The 19,820-nt window shown below is 55.8% G+C and overlaps 1 protein-coding gene across 1 annotated transcript; it reads left to right on the top strand.

The window, feature by feature from the left end:
• The first annotated feature begins 5,945 nt into the window (after positions 1-5,945).
• Positions 5,946-17,731, top strand: LSM4 (LSM4 homolog, U6 small nuclear RNA and mRNA degradation associated). The gene is made up of 5 exons (XM_039243399.1): positions 5,946-6,049; positions 10,471-10,512; positions 12,075-12,173; positions 15,098-15,281; positions 17,048-17,731. Exons 1-5 carry the CDS (start codon positions 6,047-6,049, stop codon positions 17,137-17,139), a joined length of 420 nt encoding a protein of 139 aa, XP_039099330.1. The 5' UTR covers positions 5,946-6,046; the 3' UTR covers positions 17,140-17,731.
• Positions 17,732-19,820: the final 2,089 nt, after the last annotated feature.

Raw genomic sequence — 19,820 nt, forward strand, 5'->3', positions numbered from 1 at the left:
GCTGGCAGTCAGCACAGAGCCCGACGCGGGGCTCGAACCCATGAACTGGGAGATCATGACCTAAGCGAAAGTCGGACGCTTAACTGACTAAGCCACCCAGGTGCCCCAAAACAAACATTTTTTAAAAATAAAATAAGAGGGGGGCGCCTGGGTGGCTTAGTCGGTTAAGCGTCCGACTTTCGCTTAGGTCATGATCTCGCGGTTCGTGGGTTCCAGCCCCGCGTCGGGCTCTGTGCTGACTACCAGCTCGGAGCCTGGAGCCTGTTTCCGTCTGTGACTCCCTCTCTCTCTGACCCTCCCCTGCTCACACTGTCTCTCTCTCTCTCCTAGAAAAAATAAATAAATAAATAAATAAAATAAAATAAGAGGGGCGCCTGGGTGGCTCAGTCCATTAAGCTTCTGACTTCGGCTCAGGTCATGATCTTGTGGTTCATGAGTTCGAGCCCCACATCCGTCTCTGTGCTGACAGCTCAGAGCCTGAAGCCTGCTTCGGATTCTGTGTCTCCCTCTCTCTCTGCCCCTCCCCAGCTCATGCTCTGTCTCTCTCTCCCCCTCAAAAATAAATAAAAACATTAATAAGTAAATAAAATAAGAGTATTAACATGGATAACTATGTAGTCACACAGAATAAGGGGGATCCTTTTTTTTCTTAATAGAATGGGATCTGTATCTTTGCTTGTTCATGACCTTAGCAGTCTTGAGGAAGGCCGGCTGGGGTTCCGTGGGGTGCCCCCCATCTGGGTCTGGCTGACATTCTTATTGGGATTAGCATGGGGCTGTGGGTGTTGGGGAAGACCGCAGAGGGAAGATGCCCATTTCATTTCACTATAGCCAGGGCCCCTGACATCCACACAACTTGTCACAGCGGTGTCATCCTGACCACGTGGTGCAGGGAGTGTATGGGCTTCCTGTGGCTGCCATAACAAACGACCACAAGTTTGGTGGCTTAAAACAACAGATTTATTCTCTCAAAGTTCAGGAGGCCAGAAGCACAAAATCAAGGCGTGATCAGGGTCCTCTTCCCTCTGGAGACAGTAAGGGAGGACCCTTCATTGTATCTTCCAGCTTCCAGGCATTCCAGCTCCTGGGGATTCCTTGACTTACAGAGCATCACCCCAAACTCTGCCTCCATTTTTCTCTGTGTCTCAAATCTCCCTCTGCCTTTCTCTTAGAAGGATGTCAGTCATTGGGTTTGGGCTCCATCCAAAGCCCAAACAATGTCATCTCAGTATCCTTAACAAAATGTGAGAAGACTCTTTTTCCAAATAAGGTCAAAGTCACAGGTTCTGGAGTTAAGACTTGGACATGTCTTTAGGGGCCTGCCATTCAACCCACGGTGTGTGGCAACTGTCACATGTCTCCAGCATCAAGTGACTATTTTCCCCTTTCTCTACTCTATTCTTTGAAAGTGAGTCACTGAGCCCAGCCACCCGTGGTGATGGTGGTGAGGTTACATATAATTTTTAATGAATGGAAACTATTCTGTCTAGTGGGTGAACCATATTTATGCACCCAGTCTACTGCTGTTAGACCTTGATGTTCCCTCTGTTATTCTACAATTGACAACATTGCTGCAAGGCCTTGGCATAGGATGGTTTCCTTCATTTGCAAGACCTCCCTGGTATAAGATTTCAGAGATGGCTTACTGAATTGAAGGCCATGACACTTTTATGGCTTTTGAGACATAATTGGCCAACAACGCCAATGTTTTTTCCACTTGAAAGGAAATATGTGTCTACCAGTTTCACCACAACTTTGACAGCATTGGGTCTTACACTTCCTCAAACCACCCCCCCCCCTTTTTTTTTAGGAGGGTAGAGTGTTTTTGTAAATTTGATAGGTACCTTGACCTTCACTCTTTAGGCTTCTGCTGTCAGGAATACAATTTATATTTATTTAATTTTTATTTGAGGGGGGTGCTGAGCAGGAAGAGGAGGAGAGGGAGAGAAAGAGAGAGAGGGAGGACGGATCCCAAACAGGCTCCACACTCATCACAGAGCACAGCTTGGGGCTGGATCCTCACCCTGGGATCATGACCCGAGCTGAAATCAAGAGTCCATGGCTCAACCAACTGACTAAGCCACCCAGGTGCCCCCAGAAATACAATTTAAAGTAGACTGGGGAAAAAGTAGCATTCTTGGTTCAAGGGATAAGGAAAGATGAGGATTTATGAAGCATCAGGCACAGCTGGAACCAGGATTAAACACTGCCAAGATTCTGAAGCAGAGATGGCAACGTGTGTACTTGACTCGCATTACTCCAGTGCTGCAATTTCAGAACCATCCCAGGGAAGCCTTCTGGTTGGTTGAGCCTGGGTCACGTGTCCTTGATAAAAGGGGAGAAGGCACTAGGCCGACAGCGGGGATACAGGGGCCTACAAGTCAGAGTTGAGAAGGCTTAAGTGTGCAGGCAAGCAATTACAGTATGACACAAACCCGGTAGTGATTCAGTGCAAGCGACTCAAGTTCAAAGTATAAGAAAGGGGATGCTTAGGGGCGCCTGGGTGGCTTAGTCGGTTAAGCGTCCGACTTTCGCTTAGGTCATGATCTCACGGTTCGTGGGTTCGAGCCCCGCGTCGGGCTCTGTGCTGACTGCCAGCTCGGAGCCTGGAGCCTGTTTCAGTCTGTGACTCCCTCTCTCTCTGACCCTCCCCTGTTCACGCTGTCTCTCTCTCTCTCTCCTAGAAATGAATAAAAAAAAAAAAAAACATTAAAAAAAAAAAAGAAAGGGGATGCTTAGATTTGGGGGACTATCACTGAAATGTTCACAGAGCACCTACACATTAGTGCACGTTATGCCAACTGCCAGGGACTGAGTCTAAACTCCAAGAGAATTAAGCAATAAAAGACAACATTTGGGGCTAAATGGAAAGTCACGCTTCATGGCTTCAGGTCTGGCTGGACCCAGGGGCTCACACCATGCCTCCTTTTCCACACAGTAGCTCTTGTGTAGGTTGGATTCACCATGCAGAAAAAGCTTCATCCAGAAAAATCAATCCTAGGCTTTCACTATGTCACTTTTAACAATCTCCATGGAAGGTTCTCTTGGGCAGCCTCAGTATCCCTCCCAAGGGAGATCCCAATTAACCTTGGCTGGTCAGATGTCACTCCTTTAACCAATCATGATGGGCCAGGGGGATGGAGAATTCTGATTGGCCATCCCTGTGTTGAAAGGGCAGACAAAAACTGCAGTGACTGCAGTCTGCCACACGGGGTCACCCAAGCAGAGTTTCAAGGATGAACAGGAGTTCGCAAGTTGGGCGAAAGGAGAAACTGGACGTAGAGAAGTCGAGAAAAATCAGAAAGGAAGGTACCGGCCCGTGGTTTTCTTTCTACTTCCACCACCGTGCTGATGCCGAGACAGTTCATCGGACCCCAGTTTCTGTTGTTGACATTAATCAGCCTTGACCATTGGCAAACAGGGCCCGGCTTGTCACTCTAATCCCTCTCACCCAGGGCCATATCACTATGAGCCACCTACCAGTGTCCTGCGCACATCCCAGACCTCACCAGCACCCAGGCCTAAGCCAATGATAGGTAAAGCTTGAATAAATACCCCAGCTACCCTGACCCCAGGTGGAAGTAGGGTCCCCTTTAAGACACCAGCTTTTATGCTGTGTTCGTGAGGTCTCCTGCTGGACTGAGCCCCAGTTGCTGGACTACTGCATTGCCTACTCATTGGTGCTCCCTGCAAGGATGCTATCCGCCCTTTCTCAGCCTCCATCTCCAACGGAGGCTTTCTGGGGTCACCCTCTGAATACACTATGTGTCCTTGCTTGAGTCTTCACCTCGAGATTGGTTTCAGGGGGTGGCAGGACCCCAAGCTAAGACATCAAGGACAACTGTTGATTCGGGGCTACAAGGTGCTTGGCACTTTATGTGGCTTCCACATTTTTTCTTTTTTCCTTTTTTTTTTTAAATGTTTTATTTATTTCTGAGAGAAGGGAAGAGGCAGCGTGAGCAGGGGAGGGTCAGAGAGAGAGGGAGATACAGAATCAGAAGCAGGCTCCAGGCTCTGAGCTAGCTGTCAGCACAGAGCCCCAGGCGGGGCTCAAACCCATGAACCGTGAGATCAGGACCTGAGCCGAAGTGGGCCGCTCAACCTACTGAGCCACCCAGGCGCCCCGATTATTCCTGTTTTTAAGGAGGAGGGAAAAGGGAGTAACCTGCCTGAGTCATTCAGTTCGTTTATAGCAGAGCTCGGCACCCAGATCTCCCTCCCTCACCAGATCCCTAGAGGGGAGGTGGCTAAGTCTATGTGTTTACATCTTCTTCTGCTCAGGTCTCTGAGGCCTGGGGCAGGGGAATTTTTTTTTTAATTTTTTTAAATGTTTTTATTTATTTCTAGGAGAGAGAGAGTGTGAGCAGGGGAGGGTCAGAGAGAGAGGGAGTCACAGACTGAAACAGGCTCCAGGCTCTGAGCTGGCTGTCAGGACAGAGCCCGATGCGGGGCTCGAACCCACGAACCGCGAGATCATGACCTAAGCAAAAGTCTGACGCTTAACCGACTAAGCCACCCAGGCGCCCCTGGGGCAGGGGAATTTGTATTGAGAAGGTGGGCATCAGGCCTCCCCAACCCGGCTCCAGGAACCATAGGGTCTTTTTAGCTGGAAGAACTTGGCCCTGGTCTTGGTAAGAAAGGCTCTCATGCCAATGCAGACACTCAGGAAACCTGGAGAAGGGGAATCACTGGAGGAGGGTACCTACTGCTCACTTACAGGCTTGAAGGTGAAAGCAGAGGAAGGCACCCTTAATGGTCACCCAACTGGTAATTACTGGATGTCATGGGTTGAGTAGTGTCCCCTCCAAAGAAATATTCTCACGTAGCATAGATTAAGTTCTAACCCGCACGCCTGTGAATGGGACCTTTTTTTGAAATAAAGTATTTGCACATATAACTAGGGATCTCAAGATGATATCCTGGATTTAGGGTGGGCCTAAGAACAGAGTATCCTTTTAAGAAAAGAAGAGAAACGTCTAAAATAGGGAGACACACAAAGAAAGTCATGTGAAGACAGTGAGAGACTGAGGTTTCCGGATTGATGTTTCATCAAGGAAATGCAAGCATTGCTGACAACCCACCAGAAGCTGGGAGAGAGGTATGGGACAAATGATCTCTCACAACCTTCAGAAGGAACCAACCCTGTGATATCTTGATTTCAGACTTCTCAATTAAGTTCCATTGTTTTAAGCTACCCCGTTTGTGGCCATTTGTTCCAGCACCAAGGGCATTAATACATTTGCCTATTTGTTTCGCTTACCATCTGTCTCCCCAACGGGCTCCTAAATCCCAGGAAGCCCAGTTTTGGCTGGTTTGTTTACTCTGTGTTTCCAGGAACACACACATAGCAGGTGCCCAGTGAATATTTATTGCACACCCGTGTTCTAAGTGCTCCGTTTGTGCCAGACGCTGTTCTAAGTGCTTTTACCAGGCTTAACTCATTTCATCCTCACTGCAACCTAGAGCAGACACACTATCAATAAGCCAATTTCACAAAGGGGCAAACCAAGGCCCAGAGGGGCACAGTCTGGATTCCAACCTACCATAGGACGTGCCCGGGGCAAGGCTCAACTACAATAATTTAAATCAGAAGTGTAGGAGCCCTAAGGGAGGCATCAGGCACGGCCCAATAACCACCAAGCCTCAATTTCTTCCTTTGCAAATTGTGGCAATATCCGGCGTTGCCCACAGCGCGGAGCCCAGGAGTAAAGCGAGAGTCCCACCTGCGCATGCACTTTTACCCACAAGGCCACTGGCCCTGGCGCACGTGGCTCCGCCCCATTTTTCAGCACTCACGTCGACACTTTACGGCCCTCTCTCATTCCTCCAGCGAGAAAACAGCCAACCTTGTCCCTCTGGTCTAGCCGACCCCGCCCTACTCCACGTGGATTGGTTGTTCTTCCCTCGAGCCCTGCGCTGACTGGCTCGCGTCGCTGCCACTTCATTTCAGCTTAGTGGCGCGCGGCAGGGCGGCTACCGGCCGGAGCGTGAGCAGCGGCGGCGGCGGCGGCGGAAGTGGTCGGCGAGCCCGCTCCCCGCCGACACCATGGTGAGGGCTGCGCGGCGGCGAGTTCTCTCCGGGAGGCGGGGAACGCGGCCGCCGAGTTCCCTCGGGGCGGCCGCCAAGGCAGGGGCGACGCGGAAGTAGCGCTCAGCCAGGGCCTCGATTCTGCCCTCCGGCCGCAGACGAGGACAGGCCGGAGAGGGCAGAGAGGTCTCCCGGGGCACCCAGCACATCAGTCTCAGGGAATTTAGGATTGGACGAACGTGTAATCATAATGTGTCAGAGTAGCTGCAGTCTTCCCACTTTACAGATGGGGAAACTGAGGCCTGAGTTGGGGGGAGGGGACCCAGCAAAGGGTCCGGTGAATGCCTGCCGCAGAGTGAGTTGAGGTAGGGGAGTGGCTTCAAGTGCATCTGACCTAATCTAACTTCATGTATTGGATAGATGGAGCGACAGGGGGGCCGCTCTGAGTTCTCAAATTAAGAATTAAGCTGGTTGGGAGAATTTCAAGACTTGCAAGGCTCTTAGAATGTGGGCGCAGACCTGTGCTTCTCGCTTTAAGGCTGAAAGAAACTGACCCAGAGGGGATTTGTCGTCTCCCTGGATCACACAGGGTGTCGTTTCAGGAGAAAGCATTTTGAGCTAGAACTGCAATCTCCCAGTTCTCTGAAGGAGAAATTGAGGCCCTGGCAGGAAGCCCCTCCAGGACCATGCTGCTCTCAGGTCCTGAAATTTCTGGATTTCAGCCAGAGAGTGCCTGTGCCTTCAGTGTATAGACAGGGAGATGCACCTGCCTGGCTCCGTTGGTAGAGCATGTGGCTCTTGATACCGGAGGTGTGAGTTCAGGCCCCGCGTTGGGCGTAGAGCTTACTTTAAAATGTGTAGGGGCGCCTGGGTGGCTCACTCTGTTGAGCTTCCAGCTTTTGGTTTTGGTTCCGGTCATGATCCCTGGGTCATGGGATCGAGCCCCATTGCTGAGGGTGGAGCCTGCTTTGGATTCTCTTCCTCTGGCCATCTTGGGCGCTCCCTCTGTCTCTCAAAATAAATAAGTAAAAACGTGTGTACAGGGAAGCAGGACCACACAGAGATTCAGAGCCAGGCCTCCTAGGAGAGTGCCTAGCCCATCAGCACCAGTCACTGAGGGTTAGTGGAGGCTTGCACTAAACACTGCTGGCCCATGCGGGGAATTGAGTGAAGGGAGTGGGTTCTTCTTTGCTGGAGGACAGAATTGGCCCGAGGGGATGGGCGGAACTGGAAGTTTCCTTCCTTGTTAAGCTCCCCGGAGGCAGGATCTTTGATTTTTATCCCTGATAGTCCCCAGAGCCTAGAGCAGTGCTTGGGGGAAAGAAGACTCGGGGTTTTTTTTTTTCAGCCTGAAGAATGTTCCCGAAGGGACAGAGACTTGACACACTCCCAATTCCCTGTGGTCATGGTGGGGCCGGAAGCAGGAGGGTGGAGGGTGGATCCATGACCGCTTCCTGAATTGGGGGCCTCAGGAAGCTGTCAGGTCTAGCCTTAGATTGGTCTAGACCTGAGAACCAGACCCTAGACATTCTGAAAAAGCCCACAGGAAGGGATGCTCTTTCTTAAGCTTCTGACTTCCCCAACTCCAGATGGCCATGTCTCCCACCCCCGCCCCATGGCGTCTCACTCTCTGCCATCTCCCTGGACACCTTCAAGAACTTCTTCCCCACCAAGTCTTTTAAGTTCTCGGGGATCCTCCCCTTCCTCTAGCCTCGGTCCCCAGCTCAGTTTCAGGATGAGGATTCTCCCCATCTGAGCCTCTCCTTTTCTTACGTGGGGGTGGGGTGGGACGCAAGTGTTCCACCCACACCGTGTGCCTTCCTGGGTGGCGTGTGCATTTTCGTGTGTATTTGCTCAGCAAATATTTACTGAGTCCCTCTCGAGTGCCTGGCCGCTAGCTCGGCACTGGACAAAGTCCACACCCTCCGAGTTTTCCAGTCTAGCCACGGAGACGCAATAAACAAGATAATTAGAGGCTGCTCTGTCCTGTAATGGAAGCAGCAGTGGGTGGCCCAGGTAGAAATCTCAAGCTCTACATGAGGTTATTATGAGGGCCTGGCCGAGAGAGTTAAGAGGTGATGTGTGAGCCGCCACCAGCCCTGGGGAAGGACAAGAGCAAAGGTCGTACAGCACAAATGGGTGTGGCTTGTGAGAAACAGAATGGGCCAGTTTGGCCGCTGCTAGCTTGGCCTTGTGACCTGCCTGGGGAGTAAATGTGCAGAGGAGTGTGGGGAGCAGGTGTTCGGGCTTTCTTTGTCCCAGACATCTCCTCGGCTGCCTTGTGACTAGGGCACTGCCCATGACAGTCAACGAAGTCGTGGGTTCTCCGGGGCTGTGCTGCCGTTAGCTGGGACAAGGGAAAGGCCATTGCCGGCACAGAAGCTGCCAGGGTGGCTCAGTCGATTAAGTGTCAGGCTCTCGATTTTAGCCCAGGTCATGATCTCACAGTTTGTGAGTTCCAGCTTTGCACTGATTGGTATTCTCTCTCTTCTCTCTGTCTGCCCCTCCCCAGCTCACGCTCTCTGTCCCACTCACCCTCTCTCAAAAATAAATAAATAAACTTAATAAAAAGAGAAAGTGGGGCACCTGAGTGGCTCAGTCAGTTGAGCTCAGCTCAGGTCGTGATCTCATGGTTCATGAGTTCCAGCCCCACATCAGGCTCGCTGCTGTCAGCCTTTCAGTGCAGAGCCTGCTTCCAGTCCTCTAGCCCCCTCTCTCTGACCCTTCCCTGCTTGCGCTCTCCCGAAAATAAACATTAAAAAATAAATTAAAAAAAGAGACACCGTGCATGTCATAAAAGGACCCCTGTGGTTCCCCTGCTGACAGACATCAGCTTAATTGCCTGGGCTTCACCAGGATCTTGCCATGTGACCCTGGAAGGTCCCTCCTGCTCTGGCCACTGGTCCTTCATCTAGAGGGGCCTTGGCTGCACCCCCGTCTGCCTCTCAGTGCTGAGTCCATCTTTGTTCTTGCCTCCCAGGGCCAACTTGGTCCTGACCCCTCAGGTAACCTGGGAGGAAGAGCTGAGCGTGTCATCACCCTGGTCCACATTCCCATTTTGGACCCAAGAAGACAGGCTTGCCCAGGGAAGCCTGAGGCTTCTCCATAGCAAAAGGCGACGGGGGCTCGCGGCCCCCATGTGCCAGTCGGGGCCTCCTGCTTTTCCATGGCTCTCTGCCCCCGGGCACCATCACACAGATGAATTCCAAGTAAGAGCGCAGGAGCCGCAGGTGGTCAGTCTTGGGACCCCTGCCTGCCCGCCCTCCTTGAGCAGCCGCCCCTTCTCCACGTGGCCCCTTCTTCTATTGCCCTTCCAGGAAGCCAGGACAGGAAGTGGGCTTGGGCCTGGCTTCCTGCCGCCGCTGGACCTCCCCTGGGTGGCTCTTCACGGGGAAGGCCTGTGGGATGTGGGATCTCCCTCAAGCCTTTCTACCGGGGGGGCCCCCTGTGAGGGTTGAGGGCCATTTCTGGCCTCCAGTTCCCACCACCCAGAGAGCCCGAGCCTCCCGGCATGGAGCTTCGGGAGGGTGGGGGGCAGCGAAGCTCCTGACTCCCCTGAGGCAGTGTCTCCGGGGCACCCTGGGTCCAGAACCTTCATCTGGCCCTGGATCCCAGACCCATATGGGTCGTGATTTGTGCGCCCAAAATGAAAAAAGTGATTTTTTTTTTTTTTTTAAGTATCTCAAAAGCTGATCTTTCAAAGATCGCATCATTTATATGCCATCACTTGGGAGTAACTGACAGATTTCTTTTCTGGACTGTTTCTTCCTCCTACCTGATGGAGTGGTCTCTGAAAACCTAACTCGGACATAGCCATCTTCGGTCAAGGCTGACTCCTAGCCGCCTGGCTGCCCGTTGAGGCATGGCATGAACTGCCTTCAGCAAATGGGGTCAAGCCAGGCTCTATCTCTTACTAGCTTCTAGTGCCCAGCAAGTGCCTCAGTCTCTAAGCCTCAGTGTCCCCCTCTATAAAGTGGGGGTGACAGTAACCACATTGAGGATGAAAGTGAAAGAGCTGCGTGTATAAACATGGATGCATCTCAGAGACCTCACTTGAGCAAAAAACGCCACCAGTAGAAGGACCTGTGTGCCGTGATGCTACTGATAAGCGGGGAGGGCTAAGCCCTTTCCTGTCAAGGGTGTGAATATGTGCAGCATGGGTCATAAAGAAATGCCCCTGGTCAGCCTCAAGAAGGGTGGCTGCTGCCTCTGATACTGGGCAGGAGGGAAGTGTTCAAGACTCTACTAAGCTGGGAGGTGGGTGTGTGTCCTGGGGCTGGGCAGAGTCAGGAGAATGCGTCTTCTGTGGGGGGTGAGAGGTGCATGCTCCTCTGCTGTCATGAGCTGGCAGATTTGTGACACGAGTCCCAGCCCTGCCCAGAGGCCAGGGCTCCTTGGCACTGATCAGACACCCAAGTCATGTGCTTTTGTTTGCCTTACAGCTTCCCTTGTCGCTGCTGAAGACTGCCCAGAACCATCCCATGGTGAGTCCCTGCCGGTGGGGGGTGAGGGGGGCAGCAGGATTCAGTGGGGGTCAGCCTCGGACTGGGGGCGGGGACACGGGGCAGCGGCTGAAGCCGACCTGCTCTCCTAACCCTCTCCTCACGTGTCAGGACCTGTGTTCCTTCTGCTGCTTGTGAAAGGAATACGTGCTCGTTAAAAATGTCGGACACAGAGGCGCCTGGGGGGCTCAGGCAGTTAAGCGTCCGACTTGTGATTTCGACTCGGATCATGATGTCACAGTTCGTGGGTTCGAGCCCTGTGTCAGGCTCTGCGCTGACAATACAGAGCCTGCTTGCGATTCTCTCTCTCTTGCCTTCAAAAATAAACAAACATTTAAAAACTTAAAAAAAAAAGTGTCAAACACTGGGGCACCTGAGTGGCTCAGTGGGTTAAGTGTCCGACTCTTGATTTCGGCTCAGGTCATGATCTCAAGTGTTGTGGGATCAGGCCCCAGGCCGGATTTTTTTTTTTTTTTTATGTTTATTTACTTTTGAGAGAGAGAGGGAGGGAGACAGAATCCAAAACAGGTTCTGCACTGACAGCACAGAACCTGATGCGGGGCTGGAACCCATGAACCGTGAGATCATGACCTGAGCCAAAATTGGCTGCTTAACTGAATGAGCCGCCCAGGCACCCCTGAACCTTTTTTCTTTTTTTAAGTTTTTATTTATTCATTTAAGCAATTTATATACCCAACATGGGGCTCCAGCTCACAACCCCGAGATTAAGAGTCACATGCTCTTCTCACCGAGCTGCCCAGGTGCCCCTATATTTCAGCCTTTTAACACGTACAACTCAGGCATTTTGTACATTCACGGTGTTATAAACAACCACCTCTGTGTAGTTCCAGAACAATTCCATCACCCCAGAAGGAAGCCCATCCCTGTTAGCGACTCCCCCTCCCCCAGCCCCTGGCAACCACTAACCTGCTTTCTGTCTCTGTGGACCTGCCTGTTCTGGATGTTTCCTATCGGTGGGATCGTATCACACATTGTGTGGGCTTTTGAGTTTGGCTTCTTTCCCTCCGTGTGATGTTTTTCGAGGTTCGTCCACATTTGAATACGTATCAGGGCTTTGTCCCTTATGGCCACGTGATACTCCTTTGTATGAGCATACCACGTCTTGTGCGCCCATTTGTCTGCTGGTGATGGACACGTGGGTGGCTTCTCCGTTTTGTCTATTTTGACTTGATATCTGACTTGGTTCTTTTTTTTTTTTTTTTTTGAGTTGATTCTTTTTTAAATGTCAGCCTGTTTTCAGAACGATGTGCTGTGTTTCTTGTTTGCTCTTTTGTTTGTGCTTTGCACAAAAAATCCTAGAAGTCTGCACTGCCCAGCAAAACATGTCACCTGTAAGCTGGGCCAGTGAGGGTGGGGGGTGGGGGCGGGGTGGGGACCATACTAGGCACCATGTGCTGTGGCCACTGGTCCCCGGAGGTGCACAGGACATGACAGAATGAGGCCCGGGCCATAGTCACGTGGCTCTTGGAAGCAGGCTGCACCTCCCCGGGGCCCATGGCTGACCTGGGGCCGTGTGTCTCCAGCTGGTGGAACTCAAAAATGGAGAGACCTACAACGGACACCTGGTGAGCTGTGACAACTGGATGAACATTAACCTTCGGGAGGTGATCTGCACATCTAGGGTGAGTGCCCTTCCACGCCTGGTCTGCGCCCACTGCTGGGGGCCCCTCTGGCCCAGCTGGTCGGGCAGGGCCAGACTGGTATAGGGACTGGGGCAGCGTGGCCACCGAGTATCCACAGGGACCTGGACCTGGACCTGGAGCTTATAGAGCCTCTGCATGCCCTCCCGGGTGCGAAGGCCCCTCCCTGGCCTTGTGGGATGACGTCAGCCAGGTCATGCGGGGGGGGGGGGGGGAGGCTCTGGAAAAAGTCGGGCTTAGGAAGGGCAGGGCCCGAGGGACTGGTCCAGGCCTGGAGGGGGCCCATGGGTGGCCCTCCGAGTCCACCTAGTGCCCTGGACTTTGCACCTTTGGGGTGGCTGCCCCATTCCCCCACCCCTGGGGCCAGTCCTAAACAAGAAGGACTTAGGTCTGGGGGCCACTTCTGCCTGCAAATCCCTAGTGTACCGGTAGGGGGTGGCCTCCAAGGCGAACCTGACTTTCCTGGTCAGCCTCTGCTGCCTTTGGTCCTGGCCACGGACCTCACTTGCCAAGCGGGCCAGGGTGGTATAGCCTGGGGATGTCCAGGCCACCAGGGGGCGAGGGCAGCCCTGTGGCCCTTTGGACTAGTAGACTTGTTTACCTCCCAAGGCCTCAAACCAGGAAGTGCCAGGTCAGGAGGACCCCTGCATGGACCAGGACTGGGGGTCTAGGATCATGGGCCTTCCTAGCCCTCAGATGACCCCCAGAGCAATGAGAATGATGACAGTGGTGAAGGCAGGGCTACCTACTGCTAACCTATTGGGGGCTGCTAGGGCTTTCCTGCTGCCTGGATTCCGGTCTCCATCCCCCTTTTGGCACAGCCCCCTCTGTTACGGGGGAGGAAGATGCAGGGGGGCAGCCAGAACGGGGCTGTCTTGATCCCAGAGAACAGCAGGGCACTAGACAGCCTGTCTCACCCCCGGCCTGTCCCCTGGACAGCTCACGCCCCAGCAGGCAGACTGGTACGTGTGACCATCTCCCCTCACCTGTGCAGCTCTGTGCCCTGCTTCTTGTGATGGAGCACAGCGGGAGGTGTTCTGCTACAAGCTTGCTCTGGGTTTCTGTGCTGCTCCTCTGGCGGCAGGTGTCTGGGTGGTCCCGGTGTGGCTGTAGCAGACGCTGCCACGGTACACAGCCGAGCGCATGGCCGGGAGGGCCGTGTCCACCGCTGGGGCCTGGAAGCAACTGCCGGTTCGCACGGCAACGTCAGCCTCGCCCTCCACAGCCAGTGGAGATTGGACATGGGGCTCCTCCTGGCCAGTCCCCCCTCTGTGATCTGCCGGTTGGAAGGAAAGGCTGGTGTGAGTTTCAGTGTCATCTGGGCTGCCCAGCACCCCCATCCGTAAGCATGTGGTAGCAGCAGCTCCCTTGGGCAGCAGGCAGCATGGGCAGGATGCAGACCCCCCAGGGGCCGAGAAAGCACTGGAAAGCTAGGGTTGTTTGGAGGGCGGTTAGCTTAGGTGGCTCGGCTCTGGCCACGGAACGCAGAATACGCCATGGTTCCTGCCGGGAGCGCGCTGAGCCCAGCCTGTCCTTGGCTGAGGGAAGGCCGAGCCCTGGGCTGCCATGGAGTCGTTCTGTGTGTGTCGGGCTGTACTTTGCACCCCCGTGGACTTGGCCCCCGGCCTACATTTCCTGGGAAAGGAGTGCCCCAAGACCTTGCAGGGTTCCCAGGCGGGTAGGGGGCTTGTGCACATTCCTGGGAAGAGTCGGCCCTCAAACATTCCTTTTGGCCCTTAGTTTTCCACTTGTCCCGTTGAGTGCCTCTGTTGGGCCAGGCCAGCCTGACCCAGGCCCTGCCGAGAAGCATCGTGGTGAGGACTGGGGGGGTCCAGGGGGCTGTGAAGCAAGGCCTGTAGGGGGTCAGAGTTAGCCAGCCATGGAGAAGTGGGAACAGCACATGAGAAGTGATAGAGGCAAGAAGCCCACTGTGTGTTCCAGAAATTTCTGTCTGGAAGGCACGTCATCCAGAGCTGAGAGAGGGCAGCCAGGGTGGGGCTGGATCTCAGGCCCTCGGGAGCCACACTGAGGAGTTTGGACCTTGTCCTCAGGCCAGGGGGGCCCTGATTGGTTTCTAAGCAGGGAAGTGTTGTGGTCTGATTTCTAGGGGTGGCAGGGAGGAGAGGGCCGCCAGGACTTCCGGCTCAGGGTACTAGGGCTGGGGCCGGAGGACTAATCTGAAGGAAGAGGCCCTGGGCTCCCGCCCAAGGGCAGCAGGAGGGGGTGTGGAGCAAGGCCTTGTGCTGGTCACAGGTTACATGGCGGGGGAGGCGGGGAGCCAGTTGATGTCCTAGGACGCACAGGACTGGCACTGCTCCGGAGTCTGTGACTTTGCAAGCCTCCTAATCTCTCCAGCCTTAATTAGCTCCCCTAAAAACTGCCATCAGTGGTTACTGCCCCTGGCCAGCCTCACCACCCCCTCCTGCCCTCTTCACCGGTCACACAGAGGCCCACACCCAGCTCAGAGTCTGTCAGGAGGTACAGCGATGAACGAGGAGAGGCTTCCAGAAGCTGGGTTCTAGAAGGCTGGGGCCCATAGGGTAGAGGGGCTGGGCCATGGCCGGGCTGTGGCAGTGCCTGGTGCATAGGCTTCGGGCTGCAGGTAACAAACCCCCTCCCACGCTGCAGGATAGGTCAAGAAAGAGGAAGCTATCTTGTGTGCTCGCCTGAGTCCTCCTGCAGAAAGGGGCACCGAGGGTCTGGAAGGGATACCACTGGAAGGCAGCCCCACGTCGAGTCCAGGACTGGGAACCATGCAGGGGTGGTTGTGGGTGCAGGCAGGCTAGGACTGTGGCCCAGCTGGGCATGGGGACATGAGGGACAGATGTGCCCTAGCCAACCGCGCCCCCTCTGCAGGGACTGCCCCCAAGCCCCTCAGATCCGAGACTCCCCCTTCTATCACACAGGACGGGGACAAGTTCTGGCGGATGCCCGAGTGCTACATCCGCGGCAGCACCATCAAGTACCTGCGCATCCCTGACGAGATCATCGACATGGTGAAGGAGGAGGTGGTGGCCAAGGGCCGGGGCCGCGGCGGCCTGCAGCAGCAGAAGCAGCAGAAGGGCCGAGGCATGGGGGGCGCCGGGCGAGGTAGGCCTTTCTCTCCCTTCATTGCCTCTGGCACCTGCGGCCAGCTAGGCCACGGGGTCTGCCCGGGCCTCGCCGCCGGAGGGTGGCCGCAGCACGTGGCAGCAGCCCGTCCCAGTGTTGACATTCTTGGGTGGTGCCGTCACGGTGCCACAGGCCTGGCTCAGAGCCCCCTACGCAGAGCTGGGGGTGATGACTCACAGGGCTCTCCTGGTGTGGCGGCTGCTGCTTGCTGCCTGCCCCGGCCCAGGGAGCGTCCGCGGTCCCTGTGGGCAGTGCTGACCACCCCCACCCTCCCCCGGGCCCTTCTGCCCTGCAGCGGCCATCGGTGCTCCCTGAACCCTGGGTCCAGCCCAGCAGGCTGACACGGGGCCTGTGCGGACCTGGGACCTGAGCCCTCGCCATATGCCCACATGTGTGTCCTGGCAGGTGCTCCGGGCACGGTGAGGCACCTCCCCAGCCTCAGTTACCCCTCTGCATGGAGTCGGGGGCCCCCAGCTCGAGGCCTGGCGCAAGACTCCTCCCTGTGGTCGCTCCTTTATATGAGGCCCAGTTCATGACTTTTTGATGGACTCCCCTCACCCTGCCCCCAACCCTGGGATTATAAATCTGGCTTAACATTTGATTTGTTGTGCAGTCAGCTGAGGCCTGAACCCAGACGCCATCTGCAGACCCTTCCCCCGCTCACTCCTCTTCTTGGAGGGCCCTGGCTTTGTCTCTTCCATCTGTAGGGGCCTTCCGTGTGCCAGGCCTAGGTACACACACGCCCCCGCCCCCCAGGGGCTCACAGGCAGGGCCAGGAAGGATAGAGTCGGCCCGGAGCCTGGCGGCTCTTGTGATGGTCAGGAGTGAGGTGGAGGGAGGAGATGGAGAGGGCACTCCAGGTGGAGGGGGTGCCAGGGCCTGGGGTGAGCAGGGCCTTTCCCGCACCTGAGGGCGGGCTCTCCGTGCTGGGGGCCACCGCTGTTGAGTGAGCTGCCCAGAGGAGCAGGGACGGAGGGAGGAGCGATCGCTTGGGCCGCTCTCCCTGGGCCCTCAGCGGCAGGTGGAAATCTCACCCTGTGTGGCAGAGCTGGGCTTGCCCCTGAGAGGTGGGGAGCGGCGGCCTCTGCAGGCTTTGGCCTCAATGCCGAGAGGGCCCGCTCACGTTTGTGGTGGAAGGGGGCCTAGGGGCACCTTTCTGTGTCCCCACGCTGCCCTGGTCCTTCTGGCACCTCCCCGGGTGGGCCTGTGTTATGTCCCTGACTACTCGACCTCCTACACAGCTCCCACCCCGGGCTCCACATAAAATGTCTTAGAAACACAGCCCATCACTGGCCAGCAGAGCTTAGAGGGCAGGGAGCTCCCATATCCCCGTCCCCAGGCTGGACACACAGAACCTCCCAGATGTTTCTCTCCTGGGCCAGTGGATGTGGGTGGTGCTGGAGAAAGGGAAGCCTGGGTCCTAAGAGCTGGGGGCCTGTGCCCCTCCCCCCAAGTCCTGTCCCTGTCTGGCTCTTGTTCCCCTCCTCCTGGAAGCCATCTGGCTTTGTCCTTTTGATGACTGCCTCCTATCCTGGCCCCAGGCCCTCTCCCAGGAAGCCTGTCCCAAGCCCCAGTGTGACTGGGAGCTGACCTCTGTCCTCCCTGCCATCCCTTGTACCTCCCGGGAGCTGGTCCCTTGTCAATACTGAGAACTTTCTGGAGCACTATCCCACGTTCTTAGCTGGACTTCCAGACCTGGCTCTGCTGCAGCGCTGCCCCACCCTCCACCCCCCCTGTTTTCACAGGTGTGTTTGGTGGTCGGGGCCGAGGTGGGATCCCAGGCACAGGCAGAGGTCAGCCGGAAAAGAAGCCGGGCAGACAGGCGGCCAAACAGTGAGCGTCCCCCGGTCCCCAGAGACTGAGCCGCCACTGAGCATCTGCTGCCTCTCCTGGAAGCTGTGCTTCTGCTCCGGATTCAGGAGTGTGTTCAGAACAAAAAGAAGAGGCAGGTGCTGGGGACAAATCCCCCTCCCTCCCTGCCTGTCATTCTGTAATCCTTTTTGCATAAAGACACCCCCCCCCCTTTATTTTTTAAAGCCAGCAGTTCTACAGTTGGATATGTTATTTGGTGTTTGGGGTTTTGTGAAGCCACAGCTGACTCGATTCCTGGAAGATTCTGTGTTTAATATGTCTTTAAGGCCCTCGCTCTTGTTTGAAGGGCGGGCGCTTTCCAAACAGGCTTGTTTTGCATTTTGAGTTGGATCCTCCTGTGGTGAACAGACCGGAGGTTTTTATTTTAAGCTGTTTGCACGGAGATTGACAGCCTCGGGAGTTTCCTGAAACACGGACCTCAGAACTGCCTTTTGAAAACAAATAACGTAGGAACGTAGGCCGCAGACGCTGTTCCTCGGATGCTGCTGGGCCCTGCCCCTGTGCCTCCTCTCTCCCTGTTTGTGTTACAAAAATAAAAACAAATACAACTACCAACTGCAAATTCCTAATTCCTTTTGAGCCACTGGGCACGTCCAGAGTGTGGTATCCTCAGGAAATCATAGCCCCGTAAAAGAAGTTTCCTTTCGAGGGTTGCTACCTCCCTCACCAAGGGGAAGTATTTCAGCAGGACACAGGTTCCATGTCCCATGATGTCCTTTTAATAAAGAGGAGGCTGTTGTCTGGGCAGTGGGAGTGGCCCTCCGGCGCCAGGTCTGACTGTAATCCCTGGGCCCTGTGTAGGGAGAGGTGATGCGGGGAAAGGGGGGGGGGAGCCAGCCAGTGTGATGCCCATGCAGCCCATCCTTGCCACCCTTGTCCCGCCCTCCGCTCCTCACCCCTGCTTTGGAAGCACCATTCACACCAGGTTCACCAAGAGAAGACTCTGCCCCCAGGAACGCGCGAGGAACCTTTTCATGAGGCTCCCACCTCCTCTCCCAAGTTGGGGCACCGCCGCGATTTGCCGGCGATGTTGAGCAAGCACTTTTGTAACGTGTTTCTGACCTTGTCAGCGGACAGATTTTCCCCGTTGTTGGAAGTGAGGAGGGCTGCAGGACAGCCTGGTGCTGGCGGCCAGGCCGGGCCACCAGCCACTCCCCATGGGAGCGGGTTCTAATTGTCACTGTGTCAAGACCTCTTCTGAAGGGCGATCAGAATCCAAGGTGTCGCCTGAGAGGGGACTCCACCTGCCAGAGCTGCCAAGGGCTGCACGCGGTCCTGCAGGAGGCCACAGTTGAGGCCACAGTTAAGGCCCCTCAGCTGGCCTCAAGAATGTGCTCTTGCCCTGCCCCCACCCTGCCTTTGCTTTTCCCTCGGGCACCCTGCGTGGGACCTGCCGCAGCCTGAAAACGTGCCTAGTGTCAAAGCCTCACTGTGGCACCAACGGGGGACAGGGCATGGAAGTAAGAGTGGGGCCTGGGGGGCAGCTGGTAAGCCCCAGGCCTAGGGAGAACACATCCCTGAGACGGGGGCTGCCGGGTGGGGGTGGGGCGAACACGGAGCAGGACCAAGAAGGCTGGCCCGGTGGGAAGGGAGACAGCCAGCCGGGTTCCCAGCTCCCCTCCCCCACGGCCCTGGACTCCCAGGCCCATAAAAGCCTCTGGGGCCCCAGGCCGGTGAGGCTCTGATGAAAGCTGGGGTCAGGTGTCCAGCGGGGCTGCGAATGGGAAGCCCTTTGGAGTCCCCGCCCCTTCCTGCTTCTGGCGGTTTGGGTTCTCCTCCCTAACCTAGCTTTACCCGGAGAAGGAGAATGCCTTTCACAGCTCAGGGTCTTGGGCCCCTCCCCTCCCCCCTCCCCCCTCCCCCCTCCACGGTTCTGCGCTGGGGCTTAGGACCAGCACCACCGGAGCCAGAGCCGGCCTGCGTAATCGCGGCTTCCCGCGGGTGTCGCCAGACATGCCAGCCGGCCCTGACCTTTCCAGCCAGGCGGCCCAGTTCCCTCGTTGCCCTCCCGTGACGTGAGCCACCTCATCAGCCCAGTCCGCTTAGATGCGGTGAGGTTCCGGAAGGTTCTGTCTTTCTGAGCTGACTGTCGGGACAGCCCCATTCTTCAGTCTTCTTCCTGGTTGGTTTTGAGAAGCCAGCCTCAGCCCCCTCAGCAAGAAGAGAAACCAAAAGAGCCCATCCAGGTCCAGGCCCATCCAGGCCCATCGAGGCCTCGATTTTTCCACCCCTCTGATGGTTGTCCGCTGGGATCTGAGCCTTCATCAGCTGACTGGTGCGTGACTCTGGGCAAGGAGGGTGTCTTCAACGTAGGCTGTTCCCAGTTCCCAAGAACCAAGGCCCTCCTACCCCTGGACTTTGTTCCAGTTCCCATCTGAGCCGAGGTGTGACTCAGCCTGGGGCCCAAGCTCTGCAGAGCCAGCCTTGACAGCCCTGACCCCTGCTTGCCGGACTTGGGGTTAAGAGCCCTTCTAGAGGTTACGGCCATGGCCGGCAACCTGAAGCAGCAGGTCCCACACGGCAGCAGCAGGCGGAGGGAAGGGGGCATCTCTCGCTTCCTGCGCCGTCGCTGCCTGCACCCACCTCCCCGATACCACCTCGGCGGGGCCTCACCTGCTGCTTCAAGAGCAGCTCCCTGGGGAAGCC

This window comes from Hyaena hyaena, unplaced genomic scaffold, assembly GCF_003009895.1.
Source record: "Hyaena hyaena isolate Hyena2069 unplaced genomic scaffold, ASM300989v1 scaffold_227, whole genome shotgun sequence".
NCBI classification, from domain to species: Eukaryota; Metazoa; Chordata; class Mammalia; order Carnivora; family Hyaenidae; genus Hyaena; species Hyaena hyaena.